The 21,157-nt window shown below is 60.3% G+C and overlaps 2 protein-coding genes across 15 annotated transcripts in view; one reads left to right on the top strand and one right to left on the bottom strand.

The window, feature by feature from the left end:
• Positions 1–7,177, top strand: part of Mark2 (microtubule affinity regulating kinase 2) — a 58,843-nt gene extending 51,666 nt beyond the window's left edge. For 3 of the 8 annotated variants that reach the window (XM_047516148.1, XM_047516151.1, XM_047516152.1), the window contains exons 15-19: positions 474–635; positions 1,232–1,489; positions 2,448–2,474; positions 4,385–4,429; positions 5,055–7,177. In XM_047516148.1, the coding sequence (XP_047372104.1) occupies positions 474–635; positions 1,232–1,489; positions 2,448–2,474; positions 4,385–4,429; positions 5,055–5,415 (853 nt within the window). In that variant the 3' untranslated portion in view covers positions 5,416–7,177. The remainder of the gene's footprint in view (positions 1–473; positions 636–1,231; positions 1,490–2,447; positions 2,475–4,384; positions 4,430–5,054) is intronic. The other 5 variants (XM_047516154.1, XM_047516150.1, XM_047516149.1 and 2 more) reach the window with 5 other exon arrangements.
• A 174-nt stretch (positions 7,178–7,351) lies between these two features.
• Positions 7,352–15,995, bottom strand: Rcor2 (REST corepressor 2). 7 transcript variants are annotated; one of them, XM_047516160.1, is made up of 13 exons: positions 15,947–15,995; positions 12,332–12,492; positions 11,573–11,629; positions 11,228–11,308; positions 10,849–10,901; positions 10,606–10,767; positions 10,377–10,501; positions 10,224–10,293; positions 9,925–10,140; positions 9,509–9,586; positions 8,749–8,806; positions 8,378–8,607; positions 7,354–8,280 (listed from the first exon to the last, which is right to left on the bottom strand). In XM_047516160.1, the coding sequence occupies exons 2-13, from the start codon at positions 12,456–12,458 to the stop codon at positions 7,966–7,968; spliced, it is 1,572 nt and encodes a 523-aa protein (XP_047372116.1). In that variant the 5' UTR covers positions 12,459–12,492; positions 15,947–15,995; the 3' UTR covers positions 7,354–7,965. The 7 variants fall into 7 exon arrangements, with proteins under 7 accessions (XP_047372120.1, XP_047372116.1, XP_047372115.1 ...); XM_047516159.1 differs by having other exon boundaries at positions 12,332–12,569; positions 15,947–15,987; XM_047516157.1 differs by lacking the exon at positions 15,947–15,995 and adding an exon at positions 12,838–13,188 and having other exon boundaries at positions 12,332–12,569.
• Between the last annotated feature and the right edge of the window lie 5,162 nt (positions 15,996–21,157).

Here is a 21,157-nt window from a genome sequence, read left to right as displayed (position 1 = left end):
CCAAGGCTTTGTCTCAGGGCCCCAACACAGGACAGACCAGGAGATGCCCATCTGAGGGTGTCTGCCTCGAGGGGGCCTCCAGCTGTGCCCTGAGAGCAGAGCTCCCCGCCTTGACCGATAGCTTTCCGCAGTGTCTTGGGGTCCTGGCTCCCCCCTTCTAAGAGTGACGAAGTTCTCCCCTTAGAACACCTGCTCTTCTGTAGAAGGAACAGCCTCGTTCTTAAAGTTCCTAGGCCAGAGGCGGTGGCCTCCCTTACTCCCCCTTCCCAGGCTCTGGCCTCCCTTGCTGCTTCTCACCCTGCCTCCACTTCCCATCCTCTCACCCTCAGCTCTCACTTGCCTCTGGTTGCTGCTCCCAGGCCTGAACTGCATCCTGCTGATGCTCCCAGCTCTGGCCCTGCCCTCGCTTCCTAACCAGGCTCCTACCTCACCCACCCCCTAACCCGGGCCTCTCCGCTGCTTTTGTCTCCTAGCCTAACCATGCCAGGGTCCCGGGCCTCCACGGCTTCTGCTTCTGCCGCAGTCTCTGCGGCCCGGCCCCGCCAGCACCAGAAATCCATGTCGGCCTCCGTGCACCCCAACAAGGCCTCTGGGCTGCCCCCCACGGAGAATAACTGTGAGGTGCCGCGGCCCAGGCAAGTGTGCTGGGGCGGCTGGTGCACCTGCTGCCCTCAGCCTCCCTACCCCGTAACCCCAGCCATCTCTTCTTCCCACCTGGGGGGCCTGCTCTGTTCTTGTCATCTTAACCACAAGAAATGGCTCTGTCCCCTGTAACCAGGAAGCGAAGGGCACAAAACAATACCATTAATGTCCCTCTTTTCCTCCAGTGCTCCCTCTCAGAACAGGTATGCAGGAAGCTGTCTGAAACTCCAAAGGGAAGCCTTTTCTGTTCTGAACCTTCCTGGATTTCCTTAGGGATCCTCAGTCCTTGAGAGTCGGTTCCCATAGTCCCCTGGAGGGTCCAAGGAGCCAGTTGTGTCCATCCTGTATTGTTCTCACACTTAGGTCCTTCCTTGTCTCCCTTCCTTCATTCCCGAATCATCTCCGCCTCCACAAGACTCCTCACCGCTGTCCTCAGTGGTCACACCCTTCCTTCTGTGTCCTCCGTGATGGCTGCCTCTGCCCTAGCATTCTCCCTCCCTGTCCCCACTGCAGGGCCTTCCAGGTGCTTCCTGGTGTGTGACTTCTTTGTACCTGACATGTTTCCTCGGCCCCACCTCTTTTCCTACAGCACAGCCCCCCAGCGTGTCCCTGTCGCCTCCCCCTCCGCTCACAACATCAGCAGCAGTGGTGGAGCCCCAGACCGAACTAATTTCCCCCGGGGTGTGTCCAGTCGAAGCACCTTCCATGCTGGACAGCTCCGACAGGTGCGGGACCAGCAGAATTTGCCCTACGGTGTGACCCCAGCCTCTCCCTCTGGCCATAGCCAGGGCCGGCGGGGGGCCTCCGGGAGCATCTTCAGCAAGTTCACCTCCAAGTTCGTCCGCAGGTGAGCAGGGAGCTTAGTGTGGCAAAGAGGCTGGGGCCAGGCCTTGCCCTGGGATGGGGGTGCAAATAACCAGAACTGGGATTGGGTCCTCGGGTTAGAAGAGGCCTCGGGAAGCCTCAAAAATTGGGTCATTGTCAATACTTTATGTACCCAGACCCGTCCTCTTAGGCCTCCCCCCGTTCCTCTCAGGCACCCCTCATTCTGTGGCCCCAAGCAGATGGGCAATGCCGCCTCCTCTCTAGGGGAGTGTGAACTCAGATGCTAAAATAAAAGCCCCCCTCTTCTCTCCTGGGTTCCCATGGAAACTTATATTTGGTGACGCAGCTGCAAAGTCATGAGGCGTGAGCCAGGCTGAGCTGACAAGGAAATTTTTCCTGGTCTCTCAACTTGCCCCTTCGACCTCCTTTCCCCCACACATTGGTGGTGTCTGGCTGCTGCCATGTTCCTCTGGGGGTTCCCAGAGTGAAGCCCACAGTGCAATAGCTGGCAAGGGCCTGCAGTGGCCTCCTCTGCAGCCCTGGCCCCGACACCTGCCTGTGGTGGGCCCAGCTCACACCTGAGCCCCCGACCATCTCAGGGGCAGCTCGAGGGGCATCCAGCCTCTTGGGGTGTTCTGTCCCATCCCCCTCCCCCACTTTGGGGCTACAGCTCAGGAAGCAGCAGGGACTTTGGGAGAGGTGGCCTGCCTGCCCTGCCACCTGCGTCACTCACTCCACTGGGCTGGAGCAGCCGAAGCTCCTGCCCTGCCCAAGCCGCGGGGTGCAAGTGGAAGGACTGCAGAGGGTGGGAGCAGACCTGATGTCTAGGATTCTAGTCTCGCTGAGCGGCTCTTCCGAAACTGGGGTGACCCTTGCACCTGGGAAGCCCACTCCCCCCGCTTATCCACATACCGTCTTGTTGGTTTTTTTTTTTTTTTTATTTCTTTTTTTATTTTGTCTTTTTTTGTTTGTTTTTTTAGAAATCTGTCTTTCAGGTTTGCCAGAAGGTAGGCGTTGAGCCCACTGTGTGTGCGTGTGTGTGTGTGTCCTGTGTCTGTCCTGCCTCCATCACCAAGCCCCCCTTCTCTCCTCTCCATCTGTGACCTGCTCTGTGTGGCCCTCCTCTCTGCCATCTTAAAGGGATGAAGACTGCTCTGACGAGGCCTCAGCCCCAGGCCACCCTCCCTGCCCCCTTCAGACAGGCAGGGCTTAGGACACAGGGCCCCTCTGAGGCCTCTTTGGACCCCCAGGGCAAATGGTCTTGAAAGTAAGGGGCCTTCCTTGGGCCACACAGGTATACCTTTCCTCAAGCAAGAGGAGACCTTTCCAGGGATTCTCCCTTTAAGATTGTCTCCCTGCCTACCCCAGGTTTTGGTCCCAAGCATTGGGTTCCTTCTCTGGCCCTTCCCCTGTCGTATGCATGCGCTATGAGGAGGCTCCACTGGGGTGCAAACGCATCTGGGATGGCATCTCCTTTGGGGTCTCTTGGACTTGCTGAACTTGAGGGCTGTGTGACCTCTTCCCCCTGGCCTACCTGATGGCAAGACTTTTGAGGTACTATAGGGACACTGGGTCCCTAGACTCAAGTCTGACTCTGCCAGACCCAGGGAGCCTTTGCCTCACGAATGGGGCGCAGCACCCCCTTCTGGCAGCTCCTGCAGAACCAGCCTGGCCCACCCTGCCGGGCACACTGCCTCCCGCAGCGTCCGCTGACTCAAGCCTTCTCTCCTCCGGGCTGCTTCCTCCACACGTGTCCTGTGCCTGCCAAAGAGCCAGGAGCTGATAATCTCGGACAGGGGCCATTCCGCCTCCAATCCCTGACGGGACATCAGGAGAGCCACCCTCACTTGGGGCCAGGATCCTGGCTCTTTGAGTCCTGGCCTTAACCTCCTCTGCGGCCCTGGGTGAGCCAGATACCAAGCTGCAGACCAAAGACCAGGTTGGGACACTGGGTCACCTGGTAGCCACATTGGTACCCTAGCCGAGGGAGAAACGGACCAGACGGGGTCCTCAGGCCTTCCCCATTCCCTGTTCCTCCCCACCCAGCTCCCTGCATGGCTGGCTGGGCCCGCTCTGCAGGAGCCTGTGGTGAGCAGCTAGGGCTCCTTCTGCCACAGTGCGCGGTTGGCCTCTGGTGTCTGTGTCTTCGTGTCCCTTCTACGTGTGCTGCTGCCGCTCGCTCCCTCCCCAGCTCTTCCTCCTTCCTGCCTCCTCTCCCCAGTCTCCCAGCTCCAGGCACCCACCTTTCAGGCAGGAGCTGGAGAAGCCGCTCAGCGGGGCCAGACATTTTCCCCACCTCCCAACACCTCCCGAGGTGTCTGCCTGGCCTCGAGCCCCCTCCTGTATGAGCAGCCAGCCTGGCAGGCCAACCGTAGGGACTTTCAAGTCCAGGGAGCTGCGGCCTCTCCAGTTGGCCGCAGCACCTGCCACATAGTTTGGTCTTGGCACTTTGAGCCTCTGGAAGAGGCTTCCGCATACCCCCAGCCCCTTCCTCCAGGAAGACTTTGTTCTGAGACCTGGTAAATTGGGATGAAGGGCCCGCTCCCAGCCCCTCCCCGGTAGAGCATGAGCCAGGCAGTGGCCAGGGCTAGCCCTTCCTGCTGGCCAGGCGCACCTGGGCCTGCACAGCCTCGCCCGCCACCCCCAGCAGAGGCTCCTCCCCGCACACCTACCTCTCTGGGAGTGTGGGGAGGGGCCGGCCCATGTGCTGGGCTCCCTGTTGGAAAGGGTCAGTTGAGCTGCCAGTGTGAGGTGCTGCAGAGCCACGTTGGCCTGCAAGTGACGGGCAAGTGGCCTTTGGGCTTGGTCCTGCCCACCCACTGGTGGCACTTCCCCAGACCCACCCTCACCTGGGTCTGCAGCGGCGGAAGGAGCGAGAGATCCCAGCACTAAACTCTCCCTCGCTCTGTTTTTTGAGGAACCTGAATGAACCTGAAAGCAAAGACCGGGTGGAGACGCTCAGGTGAGAGGGCCGGAGCCAGCACTGGCCCTGCCCAGGCCACCGGGCTTGCCACAAGCCGCCTGCTCCTCTTCCTTCCGCCTCTTGGCCCTTTCTCCGGTGGTTCTGCCCTGTCCGCACCCTCGTGGGGCCTCCCTTTCCTCACAGACGTTCCCTTTCCCAGGCCCACTGCAATGGTTGTGGGTCCTTCTCAGATCCTAGTATGTTCCGGAAGTCAGAGCCTTGGGTCGGGCGGTTGGGGCTGTAGGTCCTGCCCCTTGACTGCCTTCGCTGCTGCCTCGGCCTCTCTGGAGGGATGGTCTGTGCCACGTGCCACTGAACGCACTCACTCCTTGTGTAGCCCGCCCCTCTTCAGGGAAAAAGACCGTAACCGCATGGAACCGTCACCCACCCCACCCGCCTGGCTTCTCTCACCCCTACCCTCTACCCTGAGAGACCCAGGGCCAGAGGACTGCCCCAGCTCTCTCCCGGGCTGCCCCTGCCTCTCACCCTGGGCTGCCCCTGGACCTTCAGCTCGCTGCTCTGTGCTCCCTCCCGCTCTCCTCCCTGGTCTCGGCCTGTCTGCCAGGGGCGCTCCTGTGGGTGGGGTGCCTCGGGCGCAGCTGATGCCCCTCTGCCCTCTCCGCAGACCCCACGTGGTAGGCAGCGGAGGCAATGACAAAGAGAAGGAGGAGTTTCGGGAGGCGAAGCCTCGCTCACTGCGCTTCACGTGGAGCATGAAGACCACGAGCTCCATGGAGCCCAACGAGATGATGCGGGAGATCCGCAAGGTGCTGGACGCCAACAGCTGCCAGAGCGAGCTGCACGAGAAGTACATGCTGCTGTGCATGCACGGCACGCCCGGCCACGAGGACTTCGTGCAGTGGGAGATGGAGGTGTGCAAACTGCCGCGGCTCTCTCTCAACGGCGTCCGGTTTAAGCGGATATCAGGCACCTCCATGGCCTTCAAAAACATTGCCTCCAAAATAGCCAACGAGCTGAAGCTTTAACAGGCTGCCAGGAGGGGGGCAGCAGAGGCTGGCCAGCCGGACTGGGCTGCTGGGGCCTGCCCTGGGCCCCACCTGGGCGAGACTGCAGCAATGGATTGGCGTGTCTCCCCTGCTGGCACTTGTCCCCTCCCTGGCCCTTCTTGGTTTTTTCTTCCACGTTTGTGGGGGATGGGAGGCGTTTCTTCCCGTCCCACATTCGCCCTGCCCAGAGATCCCTCCTTCCCCTCTCCCCCCTCAGGAGGCAAGGGAGGGGGAGGGGCGGGGGGGCAGGGCTCCCCCTCGGTACTGCGGTTGCACAGAGTATTTCGCCTAAACCAAGAAATTTTTTATTACCAAAAAGAAAAAAGAAAAAAAAAAAAAAAATCCCAGCAGCCACCTTTCCTCCCTGCCCCATTGGGACAGTTGAGACTGGATCTGTGGGGTTTCCCGGGAGGGTGGCCCAGGGCTGGAACACTCTCAGGCAAGAGTGGTGGAGTTCCCTGGCAGGCCCTCCGCCAGGCCCACTTTGGGCTTCTCCCCTCTCCTCCCCTCCTTACCCTCCAAGCGAACCACCAGAGGTGGCCTTCCCCTGCCCTCAGGCCCCCGGGCTGCAGGCCTGGGCCGCTGGGGGCTGGGCGGGGGTGCTGCACAGCCCCGGAGAGGGCAGGGCCGTGGCGGGCGGCGGTGGCCCAAGCCCCCCTCCACACTGTATCCTCTGCCCCTCCCCAGAGCTGGGCATTCCTTCCACAAGCTGCTGTGGGGACGTTTGTTCCCCTCCTCAAAAGTCTGTGCCATCTTCTCCCACCCCTCCCGGTAGAAGGAGGGCTGACCCAGGGCTGGGAGAGGGGAGGGGACTGCAGGGCAGATGGGCACCTGGGCCCCCAGGGGGCCGCTTGGGCTGCTCATCTCCCTGACAGGGACGCCGGGCTTCTCCGTTCTGGGAGAGCCTTTGTCTGAAAGCACAGCCCCTCGCCATCCCCCCTCCCCACCGCGTCCCCGTCGTTGGCATTAATCTGGGCACCAGCTCGCTCCATAGCAGTGAGTCCCCGCACCACTCTCATCTCGGCCTTGCCTTCTTCTTCCTGACACTGTCGCCCCTCCTCTCAGGAGACTGCCCAGGGCCCCATGGCCGCCTGGCGGAAGGCTGGATTGGGCGGCAGGGCTGGGAGCGTCTGCCCTCCGTGGGGTGGGGACAGACGGGCGAAGCGACCCCCGCTTGCTAACCTCCTCGGCCAGTGTGGGAGTGGGTGGCAGTGGGCGCTTGGCTGGTGGTGGCCACTGCATCCCTTAATTTATTTCTCTGCTGTTTCAGTTCTTGAGAAAAGGGGGGAGGGAGTCGGACAGGCCGCCCCTGCCCTCACCTGAGTTGTACATTTTTTGTGATGGGTTTTATTTTTTATTTTATTATTTTATTATTATTATTATTTTGATTTATGATGACTCCACCCCTGTTCATCACCCCCACTCCCAGGCCAGGCTCAGCAACATGTCAGAGCCCTTGAGTCCCAGGAAGGGGCCTCGCCAACCTCAGCCCTCCGGCCCCATGCTCCGACTGCGGCTCCCGCTCAGACCAAGGGCTCCCCCTCCCTCCCTCCTGCCCTACGGAACAGCCCGGGTGCTCCAAGGGGGCCGGGAGGGCATGGCTTGGCTCCCAAAGGGGGTGGGGGCCAGGGGCACCCAGGCAAGGTGGCCCCTTCCCACCTAGCCCCTTCCTCCCACCCAGCCCTGCACTTAGTTTCTCCTCTGGATCAAACACGTAATAAAGAGAATGTTTGGAATCTGAGCTGCCTCCTCCTGTTTCTTCCCCCAGCTGGGCAGGGACCCAGTCCCCAGGGGCAAGATGTGGCCCAAGCCTGCCTGCCTGCCCGCCTTACAGGAGAACTGATTCCCATCTGGGCCGGGGAGAGGCCAGTGCTGGGTGGGCCAGCTCCCTCCCACCCTTGGGGCACGGAGGAAAAAGGCCTGGCCAACTTATAAGACTGTATTTATTTATTTTTTAAAAAACATTCAAAAATAAACCCATGTCTCCATAAGTTCCCAGCCCCCTTTCCCCAAGCCCTAGGGAGGATGGGTGACGTGGGCACCCTCAGGGCATTCCCACCTGGCCCCTCAGAAAGGGACTCCTTCAGGCCTCTGCCTCCGCCGCTGCGGGAACTTCCCTGCCCACCTCCCCCCACCCCTCCCACCTCACCCCAGACTTATTGCTAAAAGGAGGGAGAGGGGAACGAGGACAGCCAACACCCCAAACTGTCCTACCCTGCCCGCCCCCCGCTAAGGTCACTACCCGACACAACAGGCAGGCTCACAGGCCAAGTCCTCACAGAGGAAGAGGCAGCCGTCCCAGTCCCAGCCAGGAAGCAGAGTCCGCAGACCGGCTCTGAAGGCCCCTCAGCCCCAGCCTGCGCCTGGGCTGCCAGGACACACGCAGAACCCACAGGTCTGGGCCGTGCCAACTGGCAGCTCTGGGTCTTTGAAAGATCTGGTGAGAGCTCTAGTCCCTTCTGTCCTCAGTGATGCCGGAGATGCCAGCCAGGGGTTCAGGAGCCCGAGGGTGGTCGAGGACCTCAAGGCTCAGAGTGAGGGTGCTGGAGGTTCCAGAGGGGCTCCAATCAGGGTGGGTGGGGGCTGAGGGCCGGGGCGGGCACTGTGGCGGGAGGCAGGCAAGGCTGGGCGGATGAGAGGTGGCGGGGGCTGATTGGGAGCCAGCCGGGGCTGCAGGAAGCGGCCCTGCTGCAGTGGGGGTGGCTGGCGAAGCAGAGTGGGAGCAGTGGGCAGCGGTGGCCTCAGCAGCGGGGGAGGCTGGGACAGCGAGGAGGGCAGCGGGGGAGGTGGCGGTGCAGGGGGCACCGATCGGGGCACCGATGTCGAGACAGATGTGATCTGGACCTGAGGGAAGAGGAAATGAGAGGGGCGAGGGCGCTTGCCCCAGGCCACCTCGGCACGGGGCACCTTTCCTCTCCTGAGGGCTCGGCTCCCCTCTCACCTCATCATCCTCCTCCAGGGCTGGGGCTGGCAAGGGAGCCCCTCTCCCAGCCTGCTCCGCGGGCACCGGGGCTCCAGGGGCCCCGTCCTGCTCGGCCTCCCACTCCTGCAGCACCTCCTCCAGATTGAAGCGGCGCCGATAGCTCACAAAGAAGGTCTTCACCTGGGTCAAAGTCTTGTTCCCAATCACCTCGGCAATAGCCCCAAAGTCTTTGCCATATCTACGGATGGCTGCAAGGGTTGAGAGGGCAGCAGAAGTGTCACTGTCCCTCAGAGCTCGCTACTTCCCTGCCCCTTCCCCTCTACCCTCAGCTCTGGAAGGTGAGAGGTGGGCTCCTGAGGTCCTCTGTTCTCCCCCACCGTCTAACCCACCTTGCACGGCCAACAGCTGCTCATCTGTGGTCCATCGGGAGTTGAACTTGGTATTGGCCTAGAGAACAAGGAATATGATTTTTTTTTTTTTTTTTTTTTTTTGGTACCGGGGCTTTAATCCAGGGGCGCTTTGCCACTGCTCGACATCCCCAGCCCCTACCCACTTTTTTTGGTACCAGAGATTGAGCCGAGGGGTGCTTAACCACTGAACCATGTCCCCCATTCTTTTATTTTGAGACAAGGCTCTTGCTAAGCTGCTGAGGCTGGCCTCGAACTTGTGATCCTCCTGCCTCAGCCTCCTGAGTCACTGGGATTTCAGGCATGCGCCACCAAGTCCAGCAAAGAGCATAATCTTGTTTTTAAATGTTACTGTATTTTTTATGCCTTTATTTATTTACTTCTACGTGGTGCCGAGGATCAAACCCAGTGCCTCACACTTGCTATGCACGTGCTCTACCACGGAGCTTCAACTTACAGCCCCGAGGAATATAATCTTTAGAAAGTAAAAAAATATGGAAACAGGCTGGAGTTGTAGCTGAGTGGTACAGCACTTGCCTCACAAGGATGAGGCACTGGGTTCAATCCTCAGCACCGCAAAAATAAATAAATAAATAAATAATGTGCTGTGTCCATCTAACACTGAAATCATTAAAAAAATAAATAAGGAAAACAGAAGTCCTGCACGCCTTGTCAACACCCCTTTCTGTTCTGCCTCCAGAGAGAACCCCCTTTCCCATCCAATCTTGAGGAGTAGCCTCACCTCAGGGGGGCGGAGCGGGTCGATGCCACCCTCCAGGGCTTGGCGGAGGCTGCTGTTGGCCTGCTTCATGCTCTGCACCTGAGAGGCCAGGAGGGAGGGACATCTAGCCCTCTGTCCCAGGGAGGTCCCCATCCCTGACTCACCTGGGCCCTACTCTGCAGTCAGTCCCACTTCCCCCCACAAAGAGCTCGGCCACCGCTGTCCAGTCCAGCCCACCAGAACCACTCAGCAGGGCCGATGCTGACTCTCCAGTTTGCAAACCACTTTTTAAAGACCCAGAAAAGAACACCCAGTTATCCCGCATCCCAGAGGATGGGGCCAAGACAGGTCCGACAGCCGCACCGTCCCACCTACATCTCCGCTAACCCCAAAACCTAGTTCCCAGGAGAGGCTGGCCCCTCTCCTCCAGTCCCCACCTGGCGCTTAAGGGAGATGAGCTGGGAGTCAAGACCCCGGAGCGTGAGGCTGGCAAGGTCTGGGCTACCCGACACCGCAGTCAGGCCCTCAGGACTCAGGTACATGCCCTTGGGGGGGCGTCGCCGGGTCCGAAGCGGGTGGTGGCGGTACTGAGACACCTGGACCTCCTTCTTGCCAGGGCCTGGGCGCGTATTCAGGGGCCGAGAGGGCAGAGGCTGCATAGAGGAGAGAGGGCAGGCGGTGCAGAGCCGGAGGGGAGGCAGGGGGCAGGTGGGGCCACAGCGGCTGGGGACCTCACCTCTCTCTTGGGGTCTCCAGCATCTGGCTCTCCCTCACTCACAGCGCCTCGTCCCTCCTCAAGCTCATCACTGGGGACACAGGAGACAGGCAGGGAATGAGGCAGGGGCCCAGGAAGTCCGTCTGCCCCACCCTGTGTTGACCCAGGTCCCACCTGTCTTCTTTGTCCTTCCGGCCACCCAGCCGCCGTGCCTGTCTGTCCATCACACTGGTTCGGCTGCGGGTCTTCTTCCAAGAATAGTAATACTTCACCAGGCTGGGAATTAGCTTGTCAGGCAGCTGTGGGGCAAGGCCAGAGGTGAGCGCCCACCTGAGGCTCCGGGCCCCAGGAGAGCTGGTGGGAGTGGAGGGCTGGGCAGCGCTGTGGGCAGGGGAGGCCTTACCATCTGCTGGATCCGCTGGAAGCACTTGCCATGGAAGCCGAAGGCCTGCTCAAACAGCACCTTATCCTCCACCGTCCACTCGTCAGGGAACGGGGTGAAGTTGGCCAGGTCGGCCAGTGACTTCTCCACATCATGTTTATGCCACAGGAGCATGCCCAGTGCCTGGCCCAGGACAAGGGGCGACTCAGGCTGCACCGCCCAGCACTGTCCCACCCTGCCCCCACTCCACAGGGGCCAGCTCACCTGCTCGATGTTGTAGCCGTGCTTCTCCTTGGCCATGGCGATGTACTTGTCAACTGCAAGGGGGGGCACAGTTCCTAACCCAGGCCTGTCCAGAGAGGGGAGGGGTACCCCACTCTGGAGCGAGGACCTGAAGTTGAGCCCCAGGGCAGGGGCAGCACCCTCAGTTCAGCCTCTAGTTCGCTTCTTCCTTGTTTTTTGGGATTGGGGTCTCCCTACGTTGCCCAGGCTGGCCTCAAGCTCCTGGGGCTTCAGCCACCTTCCTGCCTCAGCTTCTCAAGCAGGTGGGACTGCGGGCACAGGCCACAGCACCTGGCTCTCTGCCTCAATCCAAGCCGCCCCCTCCCAGGGCTGAGGCTGGCCAGGGGCCTGCCCTACTCACGCTTGGCATCTGACACGCAGTGGTTGGGTGACCACACCAACATGCCCTTCAGCTCCTTGTTGCTGTAGCGAGCTGGGCTCTCTGAAAGGGCCAAGAGGGAAGACACTCAGGTCAGCCTAGTGGCTCGAGCCTGGACCCAAGGCCAGGGGGCAGCAGGAGAGTGGGGCCTGAGAGGTGAGGCCCAGAAGGGAAGGAGGAGCAGAGACCCAGACAGGAAAGCAGAGCAGGAAAACTAACCATGCCATGGGGCCACCCACCCCCGCCCACCCGCCTGTCCTGAGCCAGCCCAGGGCTTCCCAGGTGGGGCTGCAGGCCCCTCCCTCCGCCGCCTGTCCTGCCACTCACCAGGCTTGCACTCGGGAATTACGGCCTGGTAATTGGTTCCAACTCGGATCATGCTGTCTGTGGAGCCAGGGGAGGCAGTGAGGACTCCAGGGAGGGAGGGCGGGCAGGAGGATGTGGCGGGGGAGGTGGCTGGGCTGGAGTTCTCCTTCCTGACCACCCAGGGCCCCCACCTTCCGGGACGCTCACTTTTCCCTGATCTCCCCCGAGTTGACCTCAGCCAGAGAGAGGACTGGGAAAGAGACCCTGCCTAGTCATGGCCGTGTGGGGTGGGGAGGGTGCAAGGAGTTCCCCAGCCCGGGCCAAGCAGAGTGCTTTGTTCCGGCAGGGGGTGGGGGCTTGGAGGGCAGACCCTAGACCTGGACCGAAGCCCTGCAAGAAACCCAAGGCTCCTCCCCACCACATGAGCCGCACAGCTCCCTGTGGAGGTGTCTTTCCGGCCCTTGCCCCAGCCAGACCTCAGTCCCCTGCAAGGTGGCAAGGGATGAGGGACCCAATCTATGGAAGGGAGGCACGCCTAGGTCCCTCTGTGCGTGAGGGCGGGGCTGGGCGGACAGGACTACCTCCATGGCAGTGAGGGGCCCAGCCTCCAGATTCCCTGTGCCGGCAGCCCCAGGCTTGAGGGAGAAGCAAGGCAGAGGCTCCAACCCAGGAGGTCAGGAACCATCACCGTAACAGACTCCTTGGCCTGCGACTCTTCTCCCTCCCCCACTTCGCAGCCCCTGGGCCAGTGCGCCTTTAACCCCAGGCCGCCGGGCTCACCGTGCGAGTGCTCCTCCTCGCTGCTGTCATCCTCTGAGTGCGGCTGTCCGCCGTTGGGTGCCGTCTTGGCCCGGCTGCGGGACAGGATCCCGGAGCCCGCACTCGGCTTCTCCATCACCGAGGGCATTACCCCGCACGGCTGCCCCGGGGGGCGCGGGAGCCTTCGGAGAGAGACGGTGGTTACCGCGCTCGCCTCGAGTGCCGTGCCCGGCCCGGCCTGGAGAGGTCGCCACTGAGGCTACAAGAGGCAGGAGGTCAGCGTGGCCAGGGTCCGGCGGGTCGGGAGCCCAAGAGGCAGCCCCAGCGCTCCCCGCGACCCCCGCGGGCGAGGGCGTCAGAAAAGTTTGTGCAGAAGTGGGGTACGCGGGGGACGAGCGCAAGGTCCGGCGCGGCTGAGGCACGCTTGCTCTGCGCGCCCCTCGGGGTTGAGGCTCCCCCGGAGAAGTCGGGGAGCCCTGCCCTCGGGGCGCCCGCAGCCCAGCCGCCCGCCTGCCCACGCCGTTCACCCGGCGAGTGCTGCAGCGTAATTTACGTCCCCCGCGGGCTCCGCGCCTCTCGGCTGCGCCAGGGATGCCCCAGTCCCGGGGTTGGGACCCCTGCCCCGACCAGAACCCCAGCCCGCGACGGCAGCCGGCGGGGCCGCGGCGGTGGCGGGACGGCGCGCACGGCGCGCGGCGCTGGGGCAGAGTTGCCGGGAGGCGGGCGGAGCGCAGCCGCGGGCGCCGCCTCGCACCCTCCCCGGCGCGCTCGCTCTCCCCGCCGCGCTCGCGCTGCTGCTCTCTCGCCCGCTCTCCGCCGCCGCTCGCTCCTCGCGCACACAATGAAGCTGCTGGCAGGGAAGTAGTGCCGGCTGCGGCCTCAGCACCCCTCCCCCAGCCGATGCCTCCGCCAGCTGAACATCTGGCCCTGGGGTGGGAGGGAGGGCCCGGGGGCGGGGCCTGGGGGCCGGGGCTAGACCTCCGGGGGTGGGGTCAGACCAGGGTGGGGAGCGAGTCCCTCGTTGGGGCCCTCTCCTCTCCCTGGGCCCCCGGACTCGCTCCTGGGGGAGATCCCACTGCCCCCCAGGAGTAGCCGGGGGTCAGCCCCACCCACGCGCTCACCGGCCCCACACACCAGTGGGCTCGGGTTACTGCCGCCTGCCCCGGGGGCCCAGAGGCCGCCTGCCCGCCCGGGTGGAGCCCAGCTTTTCCTTCCATTTCCCTTCCTGCCAAGGAACTCCCCGCCCCCCCTTCCGCAGGGGGGACCCCCCTTCATGCGCCCTTGGGGGCCAGAGCGGATGGGAGGCCGGACAGGCGAGGAATAAATTCCTCCTGGAGCTACTGGGCCAGAGCCTGACTTCTGGTGGATCTGCGGGTCCCCAGGGGTAACCCCAATTCCCTTTAACTACTGCAGTCTGCACCCCAAGACGGTGGCATCAAGGGCTGAGGGATAGGAATGGGAGGCCAAGGGGACGATTTGGACTCCTGGGGGAGAGAGGGGTGGGTCTCCTCCCCACTGGGTTCACTGTCACCCCAGCTGGAAGCAGCATCCCCCTCCCCCCGGACAAGCACGGGCAGAGTGACAGACAGGGAAGCGGGTAGGGAGGCACAGACGGAGATGGGGGAGGGGGTGGGCAGAGACTTTCAAAGCCAGACCCAGCCACCCTGCCAGGCACACAAAGAGCCAGCACACACACCGGCGGCGGCTCCGAGACTGCGAGCTGCGCCCGAGCCCGTCCCCGCCGCCCAGGGCACGTGCTGCAGCGCACACAGGCCGAAGCCCCCGCCCGCCGCCCCTCCCACCCGGAGCCTGGGACTCCTGGACACGCCTTCACCCGGTCACACCCCGGTGTGCCCAGACCGAGTCGAGCCTGCACTCGCGCCCTCCTCTCCCTTCCCTTCGTCGGCCACTCTGTAATCAGATTCCTAAATTTAGAAGTAGCCCAGGGCTCGGCCAGGGATCCCTGCCCCCACCCGCTGCCTGTGGCCGACCGGCCTGGGTCCTGCGGTAGGGCCACGACCTGGCTGGGGCCGCCTGTTCTAAGGGGCTCCTTGCGAAGTCAGGCGCGACCCCACCCGGCTGCTGCGCTATCCGCTGTCGGGGCACCTGGGGCCACCCAGCCAGCAGCCACGTTGCCCGCCACACCTCGGGCCAGGGCCATGGGGCCTTTTTCCTCCTCTTAAATCATGGATTGGGCACCAAGCCTCAGGGTGGGGAGGTCTGGACAAAGGAGGAGAATGAATGGACCAAAGACTGGTCGGAGCTCAGAGGCCCGCTCCAAGATGAAAAGTCTTTCCACACTGACCCTCCTGAGTGGCAGGGTGCCATCCCTGCCCGCAGCACCTCCACCCTTTAGGGAGGCTGTCACTTTGTCCCGTTCTGCCTGGCAGGCAACCATGGTGTGCACCACCCTCTCCTACCAAGGCATCTTTCTTCCTGCCCGCCGGGTCCCATTAGGCAGGGCCTCAGTTGGCTCCCCCATCTCCCTCCCTGCCTCTGAGAACTCAGACCAGGGTCCTGGGCCCAGCACCCCCAGCCCCACCGTAGGCCTCAGCATCTAGCTTATTCCTTCCACCCCCTCCAGGGATGCCCAAGGTTGGCCTCCGTCTGCAGGGATCCCCAGCCACTGACTGCCCTCCAGACTCAGACCGCCCTGACCTGGAGGACCGAATTCTGTTTTCACTTCTCTTAGGGCCAAAGGAAGACCCTGCTCTGGAGGTGGGGGCAGGGAAGAAAGGTTTATTCCTTGGGGTGGGGGTCGGGTCCCCAGGCCCTGTGAAGTGAGGTTTCAAAGAGATAAGACATGACACAAGAGGGGCATGGTAGGAGTTGGGGGCCGCTGTGGGGGCCACAGTGTCCAGGGAGGAGGTGCATCCCAGTGAGCAACCTCCCCCCAAGGGGCAAGGGCGCCCAGCGGGGTTAGAAAGGGGAGGAAGAGGCCCAGCCCTCCCCACCTGCTGCAGCCGCCCCCTCCCCAGATGGCCCCCTCTTTTGTGCGAAGGCACACAAAGGACAAGGGGCCCTGGCCGGCCTGGCCATCTGCTCCCAGCAGCCTGAAGGCTCTTAAAGAGACAGCACCCCCTCCCTTCCGCCCTGGGGCTATGGGGTGCCGCCGTGCCACAGGACTGGGTCACAGCAATACCCCAGATCCCACCCATCTTTCCCTGGTGCCCCGAGTTCCCACTTTGGGAATTATCCTCCCCAGGGCCTGGGGTGCAGAGGTGCCACGTGGCCAGAAACATGGGGTGTGGGAGGGAGAGGAGAGGCAGCCCAGGGACCAGCCCCTCCTCTCCTCCAGCCTGAGGCAGCGGAAGAGGCCAGAGCAGCCTGGTCGCCTGGCGTGTCAGCCTGGCGTGAGAACAGCAATCCCTCACCTCCCTGAGGCTACCTGCAAGCTGGGCGAGGAGAGCCGCAGGTCTCCCTGGAAAGCCCTACCCCCCATTTCGCTGAGGCTCTCTGCTCATCCTTCAGCCGAGAAGAGGGATGACAGGGCCTTCTCTTTGAGAGCCGCAGGCCAGGACGCCGGCTGCCCGGGCCAGTGAGCAGGGCGCTCTTCAGATGAGGAGACTGAGGCTTTCTCTGACCCCACACAGGCCTCTGCCTAAAGCCTTCCTCCCTTTTCCGAAGGCCCCTTACCCCTCAGGTCCCCAGAGAAGTTATCCCTGGCCTGGTCAAAAGCACAGTTCAGGGACACAATCGTGGGTGATTGTGTGATGACACCACAAGCTCATGCTGTGTTCTCAGCCTGGCATACAGTAGGCACGCGACATTTGTTGAGGGAACCGAGTCAGGAGCCCACAGAGCCTTCCTCTCCACCGCCTGCCAGGCATCTCCCCTCCTCCCTCAAGGTGAGGCAGAGGGGACAAAGGTCGCACAGGGATGCTGGGAAAGGAAAGGAGGGTGACCTTGGGTGAGCCACCCAGCACCCCCTCCCAAAGGCGGGGGCAGCTCCAGCCAATCCCAAACCCGCCAGCCCTGCCAGACAGACTGGGACTGTCCCCAGTGAGGCAGTCCGCTGTGGTGTAGTGCCTGGGACCCTGGCCAGGCCCTCAGTGGCCACAGCCAAGGGGCTAAACTTGGAGAGAGAGGCGGGCAGTCAGGCCTGGGGTGAAGGAGGGAGGGTGATAGGACCTGGGTGGGAACCTGGCTGAGCTGTCTATCATGGAGGCTGGGAGTGGGGGGAGGTGAAGCCGCAGAAATGGAGGCCTTGACTGTGGGGAGGAGAACGGGGAGCCCCGCCGCCCTGCCTCCATGCTGCCCAGACAGGAATTGGTCCCTCCTCGTCCTCACACCCACTGGGACCCCTAACTGTGGCCCAGGGCGCTGCCCTCGCATTTCTGGGCCCTCCTGGTGATGCCCTGGCATCCCAGCCAGCTCTACCCCGAGTCCCTTGTGAAAAGACAGAGCTGAGCAAGGTAGCAGGCTGGTGCTTGGGGGAAGGACAGAGCCAAAGCCGGCATGAGGTCGGCAAGCAGACCCCAAGCTTCCTCACACCCACGCTGAGGAAATCTGACTCCCCTCCCCGAGCCAAGCAGGAACTGGGAGGATGGGTCAACAAGACCTCAGGTGACAGTGACAGTGACCTCCTGGGCTCCATGAGGGAGCAGCTGCATGACCCAGGAGATGGCTCTGTTTCTCCCTCCATTTCTTTGAAAGTGGGAAAGGGGGTCTCTACCCCTCACCTGGGCAACACCTGCGCCCTCTGGTGGTGGCAGCATGGACCAGCGGGGTCCCACCTTAGCCTGGACACAAATATCTTCCCAGGAAGGCTGGGCCTGGCACCCTGAGGAGCCCAAATTCCTGGGATGAGTACCTGGGCCATGGTCTCCCCAGAGCCACTGGAGTCACTGAGGCTTAGATCCATCCTCAGCAAGGCTGCTTCAGACCATGGTCCCCTCAGGGCCACCAAGAACCTCCCAGAACATTCACATACAGCAGAGACCCCTAGAAACATGGCAGTAGAGACATAGGAACAAAGGCAGACCGAGGAGCTCAGATCTAGGGTGAGTCCCAGCTCACTTACTGTGTGGCCTTAGTGCAGGCACTTGGCCTCTCTGAGCCCCAGTCCCTCCATCTCTTAAAGGGAATGGCAACCCTGATCTCATCAATTAGTAGGAGAATTCAATGATGGAATTCAGTTAAGAACATCCATTGAACTGGGCACAGTGGCACACGCCTATAATCCCAGTAGCTCCGGAGACTGAGGCAGGAGCCAATCTCAGCAACTTAGAGAAATTCAGTGGACTGAGAGAAATCCTAAGCAACTTAGTGAGACCCTGTCTCAAAATGAAAAATAAAAAAGGCTGAGGATGTAACTCAGTGGTTAAGTGCCCCAGTATGGAAAAAAAAAAAAAAATTATCAATGCTGGTTTCCTTCTGAAGCTTGGGTCCCTTCTTGAGCACCCTGGCACGGCCCTCTCTGCACATGGCTTGCATATCCTATAGACCAGCTCAAGGTCATTCCTATATTGGATTCCTGGGTCCAACCTCTAACCTCTGGGCAAGAAGCTCCTCCATGACATCAGACAATTGACATCTTTAGACTTGCCAACAGCTCTAGATTCCTGCCCCAGTCTGATCCTTCCAATCCTTTATGCACACATAGCTAAAAACAGGTTGTTTTTTTTTTTTTTAAAACTAGGGATTGAACCCAGGAATGCTTTACCACTGAGCTACATCCCCAGCACTTTTTATTTTTTATTTTGAGAAAGGGTCTTGCCAAACTGCCTGAACTTGCCGTCCACCTGCCTCAGCCCTCCTGAGTTGTGGGGATTGCAGGCAAGTGCCACCACACCAGGTGCTGAATACAGATTCTTTTTTTTTTTTTTTTTTTTTTTTACAGGGAGGTACCAGAGATTGAATTCAGGGGCGCTCAACCACTGAGCCATATTCCCAGCCCTATTTTGTATTTTCTTTAGAGACAGGGTCTCACTGATTTGTTTAGCGCCTCGCTGTTGCTGAGGCTGGCTTCGAACCTCTGATCCTCCTGCCTCAGCCTCCTGGGATTACAGGCGGGCGCCAGCGCGCCCAGCCTGAATACAGATACTTAAATACAAATACTGCTTCGATTGTGTCCCACTCTTGCTTAGTAACCTTCCATGGTTCCCCATTTCCTTCCAGGCTAAGCCCTCCTCTCCCAGTCCAGGACTTAAGGTTTTCTAGCCTGCGTCTGAGCCAACCAAACAGGTCTGCTCACCATCCACTGAGCCCCACCTGATGCCCCAGAAGGCTCCACCCACCCTGCAAATCCTGGCCCCGCCCACCCATCTGCCGACCCCATGCCCAGCCCTCAGCACTGCTGGGTCCTGCAAGTGCGCTCTGCTCCCCTCGCCCCTCCCCTCCTCCCCATAGTCCTCCTCCACTACCCCAGCCTCTGTGCGACTCTTAGCATAGGACCTTACCTCTCACTTCCAGGGAGAACTGAGGCCATTTGGGAAGAGCCCCCTCCAGGGCTACCCCCGCACCCACAGATCCCGTTCCTGCCCTCTCCCGCTAGTGTGGATGCACCTCTCCCTGCTTGCCTGATCTCACTCCCGGGCTCCACGTACCCCCACCTGGCCACCCCGCCGTGGCTTGGTCCCCATCGACCTCTCCCTCAGGATTGTCTCCCCCCGAGCACGGAAAGCTGTTGCCACCATGTCCCACCCCAAATACATTCTGGCTGCTGCCCTCCCTGAGCCTCTTCACCCCAGCGGCTTCTTTCAGCTAGAGCTGCTGCTGGCTTAAAAAAAAAAAAAAAAAGAAAAGAAAAAAGAAAAAACATCTTTTTCCCGAATTGGGCTTCTGGAGTTTCACACCCTCCATCCTTGTCCTCACCTCCCACTCGCTTCCCAACCCCCTGCAGTGCCACTTCAGCCTGCACCACTCCACAGCGAGTGTCCCTGCCAAGGTCACAAGCAGTCTAAATCCACAGGCCCTTCTGTGGGTATGGTGCCACTCGGCCTTGGGCCAGGGCTGGACAGAGGGCCATCTCCTCTGGCCACCAGCTCCTCACAGGCTCCCACCCTGGGAGCTTTCTATTAATTCTTTGGGGTCTTTCCAAGATCTTCAACTGTGGGCTGTGGACACCCCCAACCTCCAGGTCCCCACAGCCGACCAACTGCCTTCTGGATTCAGGTTTTGCTTGTTAACTCTCAGATCTGTTCAAAAGTGACCTCAGAATCTTTAAGGTCACATGATCAGCAGGCACCCTCCTTCCCGCCAAGACTCAAACGAGGAACTTGGAGTCGCCTTCCACCCTTCCCTCCTCTTTACTCCCAGACCCATCCGTCAAATCCCTGCCGCTGTGGCTCCCCCACTGCTGCTCCCCAGCCTCATCCCATTGGGTTTTTGTTTGGTTTGGGCTTTGCGGTACCAGGAATTTTAAAAGCCTTGGTGCTACATCCCCAGCCCTTTTCGTCTGCTTATGTATTTTATTTTTCTGGCACTAGGGATTGAATTTAAGGGTGCTCCACCGCTAAACTACATCTTAAGTTCGAGTTATTAATCGTTTGTTTGTTTGTTTAAAACCCTTGCTGAGGGTCTCACTGAGTTTCAGAGGCTGGCCTTGAACTTGCAGTCCTCCTGCCTCAGCCTCCTGAGTCGCTGGGATTACAGGCATGCGTCACTGAGCAAGGTTTCTCATCCCAGTATTGAAAGAGCCAGGTCCCAGCTGGCCTCCCTGCCTCCTCTAATCTGTTCTTTATTCAACAGTCAAATCAGCCACTCTGATCAAGTCAGTCCTCTGTGTCTCATTATCCTTGGATTGCGTTCAAGTTCAAACTCCTTATCTCCTTCTTCAAAGTTCGCTCCTCTAATGTTCACGTGCCCTTTCCTGTTCAGGGATCCTTGTGGTGCTGTGGGCTTGATCCCACCTCCATGGCCCTAGACACCATGATTGGTTCAGAAGGGGCCTAGGGACCTGAACTGGCCCAATCAGCTTGCTGCAAATGTGGGACAAAGACCAGGAAGCACAGGAGCTCTGCTTGCTGTCTCTGATCTTCAAGAAAAGCCAACACTGCAGAGGGTAACTTGAAAAGATGGGAGAAGGTCACCTGCAATCCCAGCAGCTCTGGAGACTGAGGCAGGAAGCTCACAAGTGTGAGGTCAATTTTTTTTTTTTCTTGTGGTGCTGGGGAACCCAGGGCCTGCTACATACTAGGCAAGAACCATACCACTCTACTGAGGCACATCCCTAGCCCTCAAAATAAAATCTTAAAAAGGACTGGGAATATAGCTGTGTGGTAGGGCACTTGTCTAAAATCCATGAGGTCCCACATTCCATCCCGAATAACACACACACAACACACACATACACAAAGACACAAAAAAATTGGTTTCTTGATGACCATTGAGCCTCTGGACCAACCTGAGCTGAAGCCACGAACCTCTGATCTTTTTAGTCACATGACCCAATACATTTTCGTATTGTCTGAGCCTAGTGAATTGCTGTGTTCTGTCTCCTGCAACCACAATCTCAGATACAATCCATCTTTCAAAATGATACTGTGGGCTGGGGATATAGCTCAGCTGGCAGAGTGCTTGCCTCACATGTACAAGGCCCTGGGTTCAATCCCCAGCACCACACACACAAAATAATAATAATTCTACGTCTGCCTGCATGCATTGAGTCCTCTCTTGAGCCTTGGAATCCTTGTACATGTGATTCCTGAAATGCAACTCCTGCTTTTTTAATTTGTTTTATTTATTCATTTTGTCCTGCTGGAGGTTGGACCCAGGGCCTCCTGTATGCTAGGCAAGCACTCTACCACTAAGCTAGATCTCCAGCCCGCGGTTTCTGCTTTTCTGGCTGGCTAACTCTTATTTACCTCCCAAAAAATAAAGCTCAGTTATCACCTCACCTAGGAT

This window comes from Sciurus carolinensis, chromosome 11, assembly GCF_902686445.1.
Source record: "Sciurus carolinensis chromosome 11, mSciCar1.2, whole genome shotgun sequence".
Classification (NCBI taxonomy): domain Eukaryota; kingdom Metazoa; phylum Chordata; class Mammalia; order Rodentia; family Sciuridae; genus Sciurus; species Sciurus carolinensis.
This window is presented reverse-complemented; position numbering and strand designations above follow the sequence as displayed.

Excerpts from the sequence above, each read along its gene's own strand:
- Rcor2 (XM_047516160.1), bottom strand. The coding sequence starts at position 12,458 with ATGCCCTCGGTGATGGAGAAGCCGAGTGCGGGCTCCGGGATCCTGTCC. Across the intron at positions 11,630-12,331 it reads CGAGGAGGAGCACTCGCACG|ACAGCATGATCCGAGTTGGA; the intron begins GTGAGCCCGGCG and ends CTGGCTCCACAG. Across the intron at positions 8,608-8,748 it reads GCAGCTGTTGGCCGTGCAAG|CCATCCGTAGATATGGCAAA; the intron begins GTGGGTTAGACG and ends CAACCCTTGCAG.